At 36.5% G+C, this 17,706-nt stretch overlaps 1 protein-coding gene across 2 annotated transcripts in view; it reads right to left on the reverse strand.

The window, feature by feature from the left end:
* LOC100920140 (ankyrin repeat domain-containing protein 26-like) overlaps window positions 1-17,463 on the reverse strand; it is an 89,547-nt gene extending 72,084 nt beyond the window's left edge. Inside the window, exons 1-5 of one of the 2 annotated variants that reach the window (XM_031938888.1) lie at window positions 16,956-17,449; window positions 8,583-8,655; window positions 2,282-2,339; window positions 1,989-2,188; window positions 195-333 (exon numbers count right to left, since the gene is read on the reverse strand). In XM_031938888.1, the coding sequence (XP_031794748.1) occupies window positions 195-333; window positions 1,989-2,188; window positions 2,282-2,339; window positions 8,583-8,655; window positions 16,956-17,188 (703 nt within the window). In that variant the 5' untranslated portion in view covers window positions 17,189-17,449. Of the gene's footprint in view, window positions 1-194; window positions 334-1,988; window positions 2,189-2,281; window positions 2,340-8,582; window positions 8,656-16,955 lie in introns of both variants that reach the window. The other variant, XM_031938889.1, reaches the window with a different exon arrangement.
* Between the last annotated feature and the right edge of the window lie 243 nt (window positions 17,464-17,706).

The following is a 17,706-nucleotide window of genomic DNA, read 5'->3' on the forward strand; positions in this document are numbered from 1 at the left end:
GGGACAGCTAGGTGGCCCAGCAGATAGAGCACCAGCCCTGAAGTCATGTGGACCTGAGTTCAAATATGGTCTCAGACACTTAACACATCCTAGCTGTGTGACCCTAGCTAGGCAAGTCGCTTAACCCCAATTGCCTCAGCCAAAAAAAAAAAAAAAAAAATGAAATCACAGTTCCTGTGAAAATAATAACTTACCTTTTCTAAGCCCACTTTTTGCTGATGTACTATGTTCTTTAGGAATATTTGGAGTTTTATGAGATGTTTGTTTTCTAGTTTCCTCATCAACTAATACATTATCTTCCTTTTCTTCCTCCTTTGAGTGTATTGATTCTTCCTATAATGAGAATGACATGTGCAATGACCTCCAAAATTTTTCTTTAACTTATTGCTAACTGAAATAATGCAAATCCATCAACCATACTACAATTGCCAGATGCTGATGGATCTAACAATCAAATTATGCAAAGAATTAGATTTCTCTAATTACCTGTTAGATTCTCAAATTATAAAGTACATGATTGCTGGGACTGAGTCTTTTGTTTCTGAATGCCATATTAACAAAATATCTTGAATATAATAATAATATTTTATAAATATGCAGTAAATTGTTGAACTTAATTATTAAAATATAATGGAGAAATTGGAAATAAAATTTTGGAATTTGAGATTATTACTTTTTTCACTTCTATATGAGGTCACAATGCTATGTATGCTAATAATATTTACTGTATATGACAAATTAAAGTTTTGGAATTAGATCTAATTTTAAAAAGATTAGAAGATACAGAATTACAATAGATTATTATTCATATTCTGATTTAAATTCCTCTGTTATATGTTAGTAATTACCTTACAGAATCAGTATCCATTTAAAGAACAAAAAGAGATAAACTTAAAATTAGTCTCAAATAAAGGTATTCCATTTTGAGGCTTTATAGCTTTTCAGATTAAAATTACAAAGTTTTCATGAAAAATCTCTAGAATCATTTTTTCTATTTAAAAATAGAATGTTAAGGGTGCTACATATGCATTTTAAATAAGCATAAATATACATATGGCTTGAATCAAAGTTCCTTTTGTTTTTATAATTCTATTATTAGTGAACTTCTTTTTTTACCTTATGATAAAAAATTCCATTTTCATCAATTTTATACATTTAAGTAGAATATGTGGTCAATACTTAAACCCTTGAATTAAAAGTTATTATGGTCTAAATTTTTTTTATATATACTTACTTTAATTTACCTATAAGAACAGAACTAAGTTTTAGAACTTTAAAATTAAGGAATTGAATGACGATATGTATGATCATTCTAGATTTAAATCTTGTATTTCTTTAAAAAAAAGGGGGGGGGATTTGTTAACTAAACAATATATATATATATATATATATATATATATATATTTTTTTTTTTACCTTAAGAGAAGTGGCATCTGAATTTCCATAAATATGTTATAATTGAAACAGGAAATTCTGTAGAAATGTTCATTACTTGCTTTCTTTTCTTATTTTACGTTCAACTTCATTCCTATCATATTTAATTGTAGGAAGATTGAGTTTCTGATGATTATTCACACCCTCTTTTTCTTTCCATTAAAAAAAAAATATTTATCTTGACTTTCTTCTTCATACTCTAAATCTTCCTTTCCATCTATAACACTCTGGCCATCTTGACTGAATTCTTCCTCCTCTTCTTCCTTATCTTCCTCACTTTCTTCCTCCTCTGCTGTTTCATCTTCATAATCTTCTAATTGTCCTTGCTCTTGATTGATTTCTAATTCTTCTTCTAGAAGTTTTGAGAGAATTGTTGGGGCCTATCAATGTTTTATCTTCAACATGTTAATTAGCCATGAATTTTCCATGTTAGTTTTGAAGACTCATTTCTAGAATCCTTTCCATCTTCATGAAGTGGTTATGAGCATGAGAGGATGGGACAGAGTATGAACAAATATGAAAAGGAAGATTAGAAACATAGCAAATGTAATTACCTTATCAATGGCCAGAGTGGATATCATACAGGAAGGCTTCGAAAAGGAGCTAGATGAGGGATGAACAGAATGAGGGGAGCACTGGGCTTGAGATGAAGGCTTAGGAGGGGAATCTGTCATATCTTTTTTTTCAACAGTTGACTGATGATGCCCAAAAAATGGTATTTGTTCTGTGCTCACCATGCTATTCTTTTCATCCACTATATTAAAAACAAATAAAAGAGTACATGAACAAATCTATCATTTCAAGGCAATAATTAATAATATGAGTGGAAGTTCTTCAAATAGCTTACTTTTTTTTATTTGCTGAGAAACATTTATTATTTTGGTTAAGTTCAAATCAGAGGGTTTCTGCAAGAAAAAAAGTGATAAGAATATTATCGATACTAATGTTGAATAGTTCACATTTCTTTGAGGTTTGCTATTATTTGCTCTTATTGTATTTAATCTGATCATTACATGGAAAACAAAATATTATGGACTATTTTGTTCACCAAAAAATCCATACACTAGGAAATATATGTTTTACATCAAAACTTCGTCACATTGAAAAATACTAGGTTTTAGAAATTAGTATTTTAATGTAAATCACTACTGATAACAAAGAAAGTGAAAGTATCTTAGTGATTAATTTTAGATTCTTTATGTGTAAAAATTATGCTGAATTACTTGTTTTGTTAAAACTAAAGGAAGGAAGAGACATCTAGGTAGAAGAGGTCTCAAGAGTGGTGAAACTAGGGAAATGCTGATGTCAGGGTTCACTGTTTCTAGATTTGGTTTTTGGGTCCATTCATTCTGCTTGACACTTTCAGCAGGAAGAAATCAAAGGCTTTTGTTAGCCAAGAGGCTACTAAACTGAAAAATATAGAGACTGTAAAAACTTCAGTTCACACAAAATCCTGAATGCCTACAATGCACTACTGGGAAAAAAGCTGTGATCATGAGTTCAGATCTCACTTCAGAATATCAATTAAAAACTGTGTTGTACTATTTGAACGTTTTTTGTGTTTTATGTATATACTTGGGAGAACTGTGTTTTACCCTCTAGAAATTATCTGGGTCTAGGAAAAGCTTGTATTGATGATGTATTAATGAGTATTTTATTATGTACTCTTTATTGCTTTTAATAAATTGTTTTTAAAAATTGTTTTAAAAATCAACTATTACATCACTTGAAGGAAAAAAAATATAGTTAAAACAAAGATTTACAAAGAACTTTTACATTTTATGTGTGTATCATAGGCCTCTTTCACAGTTTAATAAAACCTATGGAGCACTATTCAAAGAAATTTTTTTAAGTACATTAATTAAAAACTTAAGTTTAAATAGGAAACCAATTGGAAATTAGAAAATCATTCAGCCATTCCCAGACCACTACAAATTTATGTAAGATAACCTCAACTAGATCTTCACTACTTCTAGGAAATCGTACCATACTTCTCTTATAATTCACTAACCCACTTTCCATAGCAGCTTTTCTATATTTTTTCATCCTCTCTCAAACCTTTCATAATTTCCTCTTCCTTCATACTTTCAGCTGAAAAAAATGTTTCACATTTTCCAAAAAAAAAAAAAAAATTGAAGCCATTTAATATGAACTCCCCTTCTCTCCTTGCTTCATCATCTCCTTCATCCCTACCTCACATAGTGAGATGGGTTTACCCCTTACTTGTTCAGGTGATCCTGCCCCATCCTATCTCCCCAGTAGATCTTCCTCCCACCCTCCACCCTCACCAACACTTATTTTTAATTCCTTCCATCTACTAGATCATTCCCTATTGCCTACAAACACATCCTAATCTTCCAAATCCTAAAAAAACCATCACCACATCCTTCCATCCCTGCTTCATCAGGGATTTTGACCTTTGTACTTCCCAAAGTCACTACCATCATATCATACTGTTTCCTTACTATTAACAGCCATAAATGTATACATTATGCACCAAGTAATAAACAGAATCAAAGTAGATTTTTCAAGCTCTTCTTAAGGGACAATGAAATAGGAACCCCATATTTACTAAAGAAAGAGATATAGGTAACAAATCCCAAATCATCTATCAAATAAAACCCAGTTTATTCTATAAAGGTAATTAATGGATTATCTGAACAGAAGTAATCCTTAGAGCACCAACCCTCTACTCAGGAAGATCAGAGTTCAATTGCTACCTCAGACACTTACTAGCTGTGTATCCCTGCAGGCAAGTCATTTACCCACTGACTGCTTCACTTTCCTCATCTGTAAAATGGTGATAAGAGCAGTACTTACTTCTCACAGTTATGTGAATCAAATAAGATAATAATTATGTGCTTGGCATACTGTCTACCATATGACAAGTGCTGTGTAAATGTTAATTATTTTTTATTAATCACATATGGCTCATTATTAATACTGATGAAGTTCGGCTCCCCTCGATTCTCAGTCAGGGAGCCAAATGATGAGGTTCAGCACAGGGCAGAGAGTTGTGGGAACCCCCTTCTGGGGGCACAGGTTGTTTGTAAATGAATGCAAAAAGTTAAATTGGCAAAAGAAATTATTATTAGAACTGAGAAATCAGCTTTTGCTAGGAGATTAACTTCTTTAGTGGCTGGATAGCAGAGAAATCCTCTAGCAGAAAGGGTTTCTAGCAGAGAAATGTCAACACAGAGGAGAATAAGATCTTGTTAGGGAAATAGGTGCGAAAGATAAAGAAGGAGTAATGCTGAAAGAGAATGTCTTTCAGTGGGCAGAGAGTCGCAGCTATGCCAAGGGGAGAGAGAGGTTCCTTGGCATGGCATGTTAGGTCCTCTGCACGGGATTGGGATGAAGGAAGCTTGTTTTATGGGCAGTTATTGGTGGAGACTAGGAGCAGTGTGAGCTGGAATCAGAATAATCTTGGAATTGAATGAGTGTTTTTGGGCTAATCTCCAACTCAATAGAGTTGGATAGAAATCTGGATCTCCAGCTCAGGCTAAGTAGGAGTGGTCCTGGACTCAACTAGTCTCGTTCAGATAACAGGATGAAACCACTTTATCTTTATTCCCTGGGGTGGGTCTCTCAGGGGAGAGCTTAGTATTCCCCCCAAAGTCAGAGAAAGAGAAAGAGTTTGGGGGCTCCTCTTGTTATTTTTACCTGTTCACTTAGAAAAAAAAAAGTTCATTCAACTTATATTTTTATGTGCAAGTTATTCTACTATATTTAATGAAAGATTTTAAAAAAGAGAACGGTTCTACCCAAGGAGATATTAAAATATTTATACCAATAATTATAATATAAATAGTATGCTAAATATGGAAAATTTGGTACAACTTAACTTATTAATGGACATCAAAAGAGAGAGAACTTATTTCCATATAGGAAAGGGGAAAGAAATGAGATAAAGGGAGATTTCATGAAATAAGTAGCAGTTGACCCAAGACTTAATTTATACATTAATGTGTAATTTACAGAGACAACAGGTAAATTTGTGGAGCACCTACTATTTGCTAGGCACTTCAATGATGTTGTTCATGCTATCTTTGTAGATTAAAGAATGCCCCAAGAATTCCTTTGCAGTTTTGAAACTGCTTTTAAAACCTAGTTTTATGTTATAATTATGCTCCCAAAATGAAGTGTAAGCCTCATAGGGTTCTTCCGAACAAGAACATTATATAAATTTATCTCATTATCACAAAAAAACTTTTAAAAAAAGTAGATTAGGCACATTGAAATGTGAAATTTATTTTTAAAAACAGAAATTCTAAAAATAAATTTTACAAATCATGTAACAATAAAATTGTGATCATTACTGAGATCAAAAGATTTGCTTTGAAAAGATAGTTATTAATCACTTAATATATTTCAGACACTGTGCTAAGTCCTGGAAAAACAAAAAGAAGCAAAAGGAAAGACAGCCTTTCCCTAAAGAAGCTTAAATTCTAATGAGAAAACAAAAATAAAAGGAATCGTGAAAAGGATCAAGGGGAAGGGATCCATTTTGGGGAAGGGAAGATGGCAGAAAATTAGCTAAAAGTTGTAATGGGCTGAGGTTTGAGTTGATGCACTGAGGTCCCAAGTACGTGAGGCTAAATATTAATTGGACTATACTCTATTAATATACATGATTGGATAAAGAATGGCCCCTGCCCACTCTCTGTGCAAGTCCTGATGTGTTGTATAGGAAATGACGATTTTGGTGGGTGGAGGCAGAGAGAGAGACAGGAAGAGAAGCTGGGAGAGATTGAGCCTGGGTTCCATACTCCTAGCTGCTGGTCGTGTGGCTGCTGGTCTAGCTAGCTTCTTGACTCAGCTACACACATTGCTATTGCCCATTCTCTTCCACCTCCGATCTTTCTTCACTGAGAATAAAGACTGACAATTTTCCCCTAACCTGAATTCATGATTCCGGCTGATTTTAAAATATGCGGTCTTCACAAAAAGTCAGAAAGTTAAGTTGGGTTTGAAATAGTGTGATCAGTCATCCCTAGTGAAAGATTATAGATTTTAGTGGTCATGGGAACCTAATGCTCTTATTTCCCATATGTTCAAAGTATACACATTCAAGTTTTTGACCATCTGGTCATTTTCTAAGACTATTACCTGCAGAAAAATTGAAGACTGATTATGAATGGGATAAACTGAGTGAAGACCTTTCATAATAATGTGACCTCAATCTATACTCTTATAACTTGAAATTTTGCAATAACAAGTTATGCTATGGCCAAAAGCAGATCATAGATTTATAGCTAGACAGTCCCTTAAATATCATCTAGGCATCCCCCCTACCCTCTCTACCTCAAAGAGCATCGTGGCAAGAAAGTGGCAAGGCCTGAGAAACCCTATGGCTATTCCTGAGAACCCAGAGTGACTCAAACAATGCTGGCTGCCCCTAAAGCCCTCAGGCTACCTGACCTGGCGTGCCACAAACAATTCTGGCCAATAGCACGAATTCAATACTGATGTTGTTGGTCAGAAGCTGTAGAGCACTATCCCACACCTACCATTCTTCAATTGTATTTCTAAAGCATGATATTATCATATCCACCTAATCTTTATTTCTCTTTCCCGTAAAATTATCTCCCTGATTCTGACTCTCTCCTAGATTCCATGGGAACTTTAGTGAGCTTCAATTGGTATCACAATTATCTCCGTGAGATTCCCCTGGGATTAGCTGGCTGTCAAGCAGCAGCAGAGTTTTGTCTTGCTTCTGCCCTTTGCTAAACTTCTTGGAACTTTAGCCTCCTGTCATGCAGCACAATAAATCTTTGCCCCTTAACTGGAGACTGAATGTGTAAATTCTTTTGTCAAACCCATACCACCAACCAGGGGTGCCCTAATCTTGTTAAGGTGTCTTTCTCCTCAACAATGGCATATGATACTCTTTCCAGCACCCAGATAAATACAAAGCTACAAAGAAACATGGAAAGTGATACAAAGATATCAGCAGAAAAACAATTGTATCCATATTCATTTCACCTAGTTTTTCAGTTAAAAAAAAAACAAAGCTAGAGGTGAGGAGATTTGAAAGAAACCTAAAGCCTGAAACAGAATAAAAACTTATTTGCTTTTCATTCATTTGGCTTCAAATGCTTCAGTTAATTTTGAATGGAATTGATTGGATGAAGTTTTCTAAGTTTATGAGACTAGGCCTAAGTCACATGATGCCTATGCCAGTTGAGCCTTGGGTTTCAGGAGGTCACATGATGCCTATTCACAGACCTTGAACCCTGGGATGCAGAAGTTAGTGAATAACAGGAAGCGAGGTGACCTGTGGGAGGCAGACAACATTGGTGACCACTGGTCAAAGAGGGTTACGGCCTTTGAGTCTATCCAATGAGAAGGCTTGGGTCTTTTCCTATTTACCCGGCTGTTCTGTTTCTGGCTGATCAGGTTCAGTAGCCCATGGCTGGAGTTGGGATGGTTCCCAGGTGCGTCTGGGCCTCTCCTTGTAGGGGTTAAGTAAAAGCTTTCTCTTTGTACCTGAAGATGTCTCTGATTAGTTAATTTGGGAAAAGGGGTCTAGTACTCATTCCACACAATTTGGTGTTAAATCCTAAAGATATTGTTTAAATTATATTTTGTTTGCTTTTGTTGATAGTGTTATGCCTCAGTTTCCCTGAATTGTTCTGCCTCAGTCTCCCTGGTGGGAACCCCTCTTCCTGGCCATTAGGACTGAGATAATTAGGACTGGGAACCCTGGCCACTAACATTCTAAAGAGTCATAAAACTCCACATGGCTCATCTCAAATATTTGAGTATCTTCTACCTCAGACATCTTGGCTCCTAGAATTTATGATCCTTGCTCCTTATTCCAACCTGTCAGAACTGAATTCATGGTCGTTTCCTGGAGTTCCAGCTCACCAGTGCTCTATACCCCCCCTTGCCTTTGTTTCCCTGATTGCTGGAGCCCTATTAAGAATCTCTGGAATCCCTCACTCATTGTTGGATGCTTTAAGACAACAGTCCCATCCACCCAACTCTCCCTCTAATAAAATATTAAAAACCTGTAATCTCTATCTTGCCTCAGCTTCTCCAGCATTACAATAGTTAATATGTTTACAAGAATTTTTTTTTTTTACAAAACAAAGCATCCTCCAAACTAAAATTTAAGTGTAGAAAAAAATTTACATAAACTTTACCTTCTCAGTAAAATCTAATTCTTCCTCATCTATGATTGGTGAGGAATCATCAGCCCCTGGTTTGTCAGAGAAGCTTTTAAAAAGAAACCAAAAATTAGTAGTTTTATTTCCAAAAGACAATGATCAAGTTTTAGTTATTGAAAAGTGCTTTACATTGCAAAGGATGACTTAGTAGAGCAGAGTATGTCAACTATTTGCACTCCAAAACTTCAATTTGGCAGAAAAGAAAATATTGATTTTAAAACAATCAGTAGGTCTATCCTCTAGAATAATCTCACTTATTTTTTATATTCCTCTAAAGCTGGCAAATGAAGAACACAGGGACATTAAAAATCATAGAATCACTAAAAACCTGCAATTTATTTGTAGCATGTCATTGTTCTCTGTGTCCTCCTTTCTAGATTCTGACATTTTCATTGTGAGTCTTTTTTGTGGAGTTACCTCCACAGATTTCAATTCTAGATATGAGCTATATTTCTCATTGTTTTGAAAGAGTATAGCTTCTAGGGTAGACAGCAATAATTTTAAGGTCCCCTGACCATAGGGCTTCTGTTCTAACAATCTGCCAGCAATTCTAAAGTCTTTTGGCTTTGGAATCTGTGATCCCAATGTTCCTCCCACCTCCCACCTTGGAGTACTATTGTTCTGGTAACCTGTCTGTCAATAATTGAAAAAGTCCTCTGGTCTAGGAATATAATAATATTTCTTCCCTTAGACTTTAGGGAAGATATATTAATGATCCTGAGATTCTCTAATCTTGAAATACTATTGTTGTGACAATCCTGTCTGTCAATGATTCTAAAACCTTCTGGCTTTAGGATAGATCTAGGGTTGCTGATCAGTGACAACCAAATTCCTGAGACCATTCCTCAGTACCCCTAAACCATAAAAGTAGCATATCAATAACATGAAGAACTAGATAAATGTGTCTCCTTGCTTCTGGTTCTTAGCTAAATTCTTTTGGAATTTAGCCTGCTTCAATTGGCATTACAATTACAATAAACTTTGCCCCTTGACTTGGATATGGATTCAGGCCTGCAAATTCTTTTGAGTTATCTCGCAACATAGATCTGAGTCCCCCAACCTTTTGGGGTCCTTTCCCAATCTCAACAGTTCAATCATTTCATATTCTGTGACCCCACTTGGCATTTTCTTGGCAAAGGTACTGGAAAGGTCTGCCATTTCTTTCCTCAGTTCATTTTACAGATGAGAAAACTAAGGCAAAAAAGATTAAATAACTTGCCCAGAATTACAAGCTAGTAAGTGAATGAGCTAGAATAGAACTAATAAAGATGAGTCTTCCTGATTCCAAGCCCAGGGTTCTAACCGCTGCTTTGAATAGCCTGCCTTCCAGATAGATGAGTAGGTCAAACATTCCAATCTCAGAAAGGTATTTATTACGAATGCAACCATTCCTAGATATAATCACTGATTAACCTAGATGTGGTGTAGCTCCTCTAGAGGATGTAGCAATAACCCTAAGGTTTCTGAGAATTCAATAAAAGGGTGCAACTCCACCTTGAAGACCACTCAATGCCATAGAATACCTGTAAGCCATAGAATAATAAGTACAACCATTCTTGACTTTTACCTCTAAACTGATGAGGTTAGTGGCAAAAAGCTCTTAAAATCTCCTTATGGTCTGCGCACAGGTTCTTCATGAAAGAATTCATGAACCCAAAATATTAATTGGCAAAAATGAAAGTTTATTGTTGCATAGGAAGCCAGTTTTGCTAAGAGACTTCTTTAGTAGCAAAGTTCTATTAGGGAAATGGAGGCTGGCATGAGAAGAGAATGTATTCTCAGTGGGCAGGGTCCTAGAAGCAGAACAAGCTGCTTTGGATCTTCTGCAAAGAGTTCAGAAATTGCCCTTTAAAAAGGAATCTTGAGGATTCAGGTTTCAGAAAACCAAAGTCCCCAGGCCTAGATGGTTATCGGTATCCAGCCCAGATTTCCAATTAGAATTAACTACACTTCAAAGGGGTGCTTTTTGACCAAGATGTCTAATGAATCAAAGGGTCTGGCATTCCCAAAAGATAACTTATCTGAGGAGATATGCCTTCCTCAGGAGGGCTTGAAACTCCAAAAGGGATCACAGATCAAAAGGGAGTAGAGTTTCAGAGTGATAATATTAAAGGAAAAACAGTTTCCTTCCTCCTTCAAAATCATAAAATTAGCATATAAGAAGAAGCTGAAGATCTTTTTTTCTATAAAATTATCTTCTTGCTCCTGATTCTTTGCTAAATTCCCTTGGAACTTAGCCCACTGTTAGCAACATAATAACTCTTTTCCCCTTAACTTGGAGACAAACTGAGTTTGCAAATTCTTTCACCATACCTACAAATACTGACCTGGTGATTGTAATATTGTTGGAGTATCTTCCGCCTCAACTGCTGTGCTACAGTTCCCTTTTAATGTCCTGACCCAGTTTCCCAATTGTCCTATTTAGTTACTCTGCCTTGGGTTATAACCATTCTCTCTTAATGTTTGATGAGATAAAGGTCTACTTCAGTTACTCTGTTCCAAAACCTCAGGCTATAATCAATCCCTCTTAAATGTTTGAGATAAAGGTTTTATATCTTTAGGCTAGAATCATTCCTTCTTAATGTTTGACAGGATGAAGGTCTATCCATTTTAGACATCATCAGAATATCAGTAACCTCTCCAGTACCTCCCTCCATTGTGTCATCCTAAGTGCCTTCCCTATTAGGTTATCCCCATCCAGGTACCTCCCCCAATATGTCATTGTTCTTGTTATCCTATAAAAATCTTGCTGTTCCAATCAATACTCAGGGCTGGAATCTTTGAGACAATAGTCTCGTTCAGCTCTGGCACCAACCATGGATCCATTTGGTCGCAGTAAATATCTCCATTTAATAAACTATTAAATTGGTCTCTAATCTCTTTCTTGCTCAGTTTCTCTGGCATTACAGTACTGTTTAATTTAAGTTAATATTTAATTTGTGTATGTTGAGATTGTAAACTTGAATGTAAATTATAAGACTCCTAACCATTTTTCTGATACATTATATTCTATTTGAATTTTAAGAATTTTTTTGTTTTCTCCCCAAAATAAAGATACTTGTTTAAGTGAATGAGAGGGAAAACCCAAATTTTCCTGAAAATTGTGGGAAAGCAAATCTTGGCAACTGCATATATGAAGAAATTAGTTCTTTCTGAAATTACAGAACTGAGATTTGGCTTGTCATAAGTATAAACAAAACTAAAAGAGGGTGGAAATTTTGTTCAAAACTAGCCCCACCATTTAGTTAATGGGATACTTTAAGAGGAAGTTACACTTAAAGAAAATTTTTGGTATCACGAAAATTCTAAGATTCTCATAATGGTTAATTAAATTACTGGAAGTTATTTTCTTTATGTTAAAAGCCAAAATTGTTGTTGAAAAATTTTATGATTTTTAACTAAGTCATTTGAAAGTACTATCACAATTTTAAAACCTAAAGCTGGTAATATCTGTGTGTAGAAAGGAAGGGATAAGGTGAAAACTTTTATCTAGATTGGTTTTACTTGAATTTAGAGGGTAAATAGTGATTAAGTCTTCAATGTTAGGTGTGGTTACCAGAGGAATTGATCAAACTTAATCCCTGAGGCAAGTAGGGAGAAGGCACAGATTAAGATCAGTGTAGCTCTGTGGTCCCACCCTCTGGGGAGGTCATCCAGTCAGAAATCCAAGTTATGTCAAAGCCCTAAGAGCTACCCTTTGTAGAGATCTGAAAAACTTTCATCTTGCCCTGCCAATGTCAGAAATCCCAGTCATGTCCCCGAGATTAAATTTTCCCTATAATATCTACTTATATAGGCCATCCCATGGCTGCAGCCCTCCTTTGGGTCAGTCTGCCACAGCACTCTGCCTCATGGTGTCTTTTCCCTTTCCCCATGCCACATGATATTAATAGGGGGAACTCTGAAACTTCCCTGGCTTTAGGGGGGAGAAACTCTCCTTTAGAAGAGACCTGCCTCAGGGAATCAAGATGAAGTGGTTTCCTTGTGTTATCTTGATAAGACTAGCTGCACCCTCTATTGAGCTGAAAAATGGCTCAGGACCACTCCCAGTAAGTGGTCTCATTCAATTGGAAATCTAGGCAGTGACAACATTGAAGGAATCTCATTCAATTGACACCTCAAGCTCAGATTCCTTATAAAAACAATTTTAAACTCATTTACAGAGTCCTGAAGTAAGAATCATGCCAGACCAAGGGACCTTTCTTCCCTTGGCACAGCTGCCTACCAGGACCCTTACCCACTGTGAAGAGACATTCTCTTCTCTCTCTCTCTTTTTTTTTAATTTAATAGCCTTTTATTTACAGGTTATATGTATGGGTAACTTTACAGCATTAATTGCCAAACCTCTTGTTCCAATTTTTCACCTCTTACCCCTCACCCCCTCCCTTAGATGGCAGGATGACCAGTAGATAAATATATTAAAATATAAATTAGATACACAATAAGTATACATGACCAAACCGTTATTTTGCTGTACAAAAAGAATCAGACTCTGAAATATTGTATAATTGGCTTGTGAAGGAAATCAAAAATGCAGGTGGGCATAAATATAGGGATTGGGAATTCAATGTAATGGTTTTTAGTCATCTCCCAGAGTTCTTTCTCTGGGCGTAGCTAGTTCAGTTCATTACTGCTCCATTAGAAATGATTTGGTTGATCTCGTTGCTGAGGATGGCCAGGTCCATCAGAACTGGTCATCATATAGTATTGTTGTTGAAGTATATAATGATCTCCTGGTCCTGCTCATTTCACTCAGCATCAGTTCGTGTAAGTCTCTCCAGGCCTTTCTGAAATCATCCTGTTGGTCATTTCTTACAGAACAGTAATATTCCATAATATTCATATACCACAATTTATTCAGCCATTCTCCAACTGATGGGCATCCACTCAGTTTCCAGTTTCTAGCCACTACAAAGAGGGCTTCCACAAACATTTGCGCACATACAGGTCCCTTTCCCTTCTTTAGTATCTCTTTGGGATATAAGCCCAGTAGTAACACTGCTGGATCAAAGGGTATGCACAGTTTGATAACTTTTTGAGCATAGTTCCAGAGACATTCTCTTCTCAGTGATATCCCTTTTGTTATCTCTCTGCCAGGATTTCTCTACTAGGACCTTTATCTCTCTGCCAGGACTTTGTCATTCAGAAGTCTGTCTTCCTAGCAAAAGCTGCCTTCTGTATTGCCAACAATAAACTTCCTTTTTGCCACTCTATTTCGGGTTCATGAATTCTTTCACATTGGACCTGCATCAACCAAAGAGAACGGGTTCTCTATTCTCTGCACTGCCGCTAACCACATCATTTGGTTCTCTAACCGGGAACTGCAGCAGTATAATAACAGACCACAACATAGCCTTTCTATTCCTTCTGTTATTGTCTGCTTCTCAGGTTATTACCTTCTTTCTAAACCCAATTTTTCTTGTTTAGCAAGACAACTGTATAAATATGTATACATAACAGCAAAATAATGTTTTGGTCATGTATACTTATTGTGTATCTAATTTATATTTTAATGTATTTAACATCTACTGGTCATCCTGCCATCTAGGGGAGGGGGTGGGGGGTAAGAGGTGAAAAATTGGAACGGGAGGTTTGGCAATTGTTAACGCTGTAAAGTTACCCATGCATATAACCTGTAAATAAAAGGCTATTAAATAAAAAATAATAATAATAAAATAAATAAATAAATAAATATGTATACATATATTGTATTTAACATATACTTTAACATATTTAACATGTATGGGACTACCTGACATCTAGAGGAGGAAGTGGAGGGAAGGAGGTGAAAAGTTGGAACAGAAATTTTTACTAGGGTCATTGTTGAAAAATTACTCATGCATATGTTTTGTCAATAAAAAGCTATAGTAAAAAATTAAATTAAATAAAATTTTAAAAAACTATTATGCATAATGAAATTCCCTACAAGGAATGAGTTTAGTGAGAATCTACATGTTTGTTTATTACATAGAAATGATTTCAAATGATAAGTTTTTTTTAACAGGGTGAGTTTAAAGAAAGGGAAAAGTGAAAGATATTCAGTGACATCTCTACCTGAAAATTTTTTAATGTCCCTTTGAATGTGGTTATTAGCTAAACGTTTATTTTTAATACACTTTTGAATTTTTATATTTCCATATCCTTTCTTTGGTTACTTTCTATCGAGCATCTTAAAGTAAAATAATTTTTATGTTTAACTTAAGATCATCTAATTAGATATCAAAATAAGTTTTCAATCTCCTGTGATGAATCAATCTGTTACCAATATAAGATTATAATCAATATTTATTTAGAACTGAACATTCTGATGTATGATTTACTATTTGAGATAAAATCTCTTGGGGCTATAACTAATATTGTTTTTGAGTTTTGAATTCAGGTATGATTATCTGATAGACCATTAAATCAGTAACCCACCATTCAAGGGAAATGCCACAAGCTGTTCGAAGAATGTGATCCTGAAATATTATAAATATATGTATACATACATATATGACATATGTATATATATGAAATAAGGTCCTTAAATATTTCAAAATTATGTAAAAGCAACTGGCTATTGATACAACTGTAGGATCCAGTTGTTCTTCAATTGATTATTGAAACTAAATCAGAAATATCTTCAGTGTGATTTTGAGAAGAGAATTTTAGTGCAATCAGGTTTTTTAGAGGATGTAACTTATGAAATATTTTGTGTTTTATTAAGGGAAAAGTCAATTTTATTTAAGTTTATTGCTAATGTGTGAATAACATCTCCTTGTATTGTATTGTATATCCTGTGCTATAAAATGTGTTTTCTTATGAATAATTTATTTGCACAGACCAAGCTATATGAGAAGGGCTGCTGGCCAGTCTATTACACTGGCTTTCTCATTCCCATAGCTTTCCAGTTCTTATGCTCCATCCTATAACATGTCCTTGCAAAAGAAAGAGAATATACTCTTTTCCCTTCCTAGTAATTTCAAGACAGTTTCTGATCCCAGAGGCAAATCAGTGGAAACTTCTCTGAGACTACACAAAGCTACCAAGAAAGCAACCCCTTCAGTCTCTTGTGAAACCTTTTTTCACTGGTCACAAGCCAGAAGACACTATTTATTAGGCGGATTGTCAGGCTTGTCCAATTTGTGCCCAAGTGAATCCTGAAGGTGCTATTAACCCCCACCCCCACCTTTTTCAAATTACTTCTAGGTTTCTTTTCTTGACACCTCTATGTGTATAAATGGTAGCATCCAATCTTAGCTCCTCCATCAGATTGATTCCTTTCTCATTTCTATTGTTACTTATCTTCATTCTTTCCTGACATCCTGGCTATTTCCCTAATTGCATACAAACAAGACCTGTCCATATCTTCTCCCACATTCCCCAAATGACCTTCATTTGATCTTCACTATCACCTCACATCTTTCCTGTCTTTTGTAATTAAATGCCATGAGAGGGCTATTGATAAAAGGTGTCTCCATTTCCTGTTTTGTCATTTTAACATTCAATATTCTGGCTTCCTTCCAAACTCTCCAAAGATATTAATCATCTTTTAATTGCTAAATCTAATAGTCTTTACTCAATTTCTCCTTGATAGTCCCTTCTCTCCAGGTTTTATAACATTCCTCCCTCCTAGTTCTACTCCTAAGCATCTGATCATTTCCTTAGTGATTAAGCCTGACAGAATAAAGGGACAATATTTGCTCCCCTTTATTTGTAATTGTTGCCGTTAGCCAGGTGCCTGGCATAATAAATATTTAATAAAAGCTGCAATTAATTTTTCTGCTTTCACACTTCACATATCCTATGTGTGTCTATATTCACATATATGTGAAATATGTCTATATTTCATCAGAAGACTCCTCTTTCTGAGTTCACATCTGACCTCAGATACTTACAGTTTATGACCCTGAGAATGTCACTTAACCCTGTTTGTTTCAATTTCCTCAACTGTAAAAATGAGCTGAAGACAAAGACAATCTTTTCCAGCAACTTTGCCAAGAAAATTCCCCAAATGCCGTCATGTAAAGTCTGACATTTCAGCAGAATAGTATTTGCTCCCACATCACTAAGGATTAAGAATAAATTCCTCCCTGGCTAAAAGTAAAATGATAGGGCCATTCATTAAATATGGAGAGACAGGAAGAAGAGATGACTCCAGATTTCGGTACTTGCTAGCCAGACCCCTACTCTGTCCTAAGGATTGAGGGGTTGCTTTTCTTAGGGTAAGAGGGGGGAGCGGGGGCAAGGGGAGAGGGAAGAAGAGATCACACACCCACGTGCAGGGATGGGGGTGGAGGGGAGAGAATGTTTTAGGCTCCTCCATGGGGGTCCTTCTTCTTTTCTCCCTCCCCTAACTCCTGCTCTTACTGTTTCACTTCATCAGTATCTTTCACATCCTGCTTCCCGACCAGTAGCATCTGCTGGACCTGCGCCACATCCCCGACCGAGGCAGCTTTGTGGAGCTTCCCGAAGTCCTTGTCCTGGATCAGATATTCTGCGTTGGTGTCGGACTCTGGGAACCAGCAGTCCCTCCGAGGGGTGGCGGAGGAGCGAGATGGAGACTGCCCTTTCTTGCCGCTAAAGCTCAAAGTCTTTCTCATCGTGGGGGCAGATTCAGGGCCGTTGGAAGGACTCGCGAGGGAGTTCTTTCTTGGCGCTTCAGCCTGCTCGGAGGCCTAACCTCCGATTTAAAGGGGAAAATTTCAGTAACCCGAAGCCAGAGGTTCAGAGAACTGCGGTTATAACCAGTTGAAACCTAGCGCCCTTGGCAACCCTGGCAACCCTTGGAGGGGACCTGAACTGAGAACGCAGTTAGATCGTGGGGCCACGCAGGGGGACCCAACTGTAAAGTCACGCATGGATGAGTGCGCATGTGTAGAGTCGGTTAGCTCTCAGCATGAGGGTAGGTAAACTCGAGGACTCAATCGAATGTTATGACCTCTCTGGTTCTTTCCTTTGCGACGGTGGACAAAGCAGTTCCTCTCCGAGCCTCGGTTTCTTCTTCTATAAAATGATTTTCTACTAAATAATCTCGCAAGTCTCTCCTGGCCCTTAATAATTCGGCGAAGCCGAGGGCTCCCAGAGTGGAAACGAGGACCTCAGGGCCCTAATAGATACC

The sequence above is a fragment of the Sarcophilus harrisii genome, chromosome 5, assembly GCF_902635505.1.
Source record: "Sarcophilus harrisii chromosome 5, mSarHar1.11, whole genome shotgun sequence".
In the NCBI taxonomy this organism is placed as follows: Eukaryota; Metazoa; Chordata; class Mammalia; order Dasyuromorphia; family Dasyuridae; genus Sarcophilus; species Sarcophilus harrisii.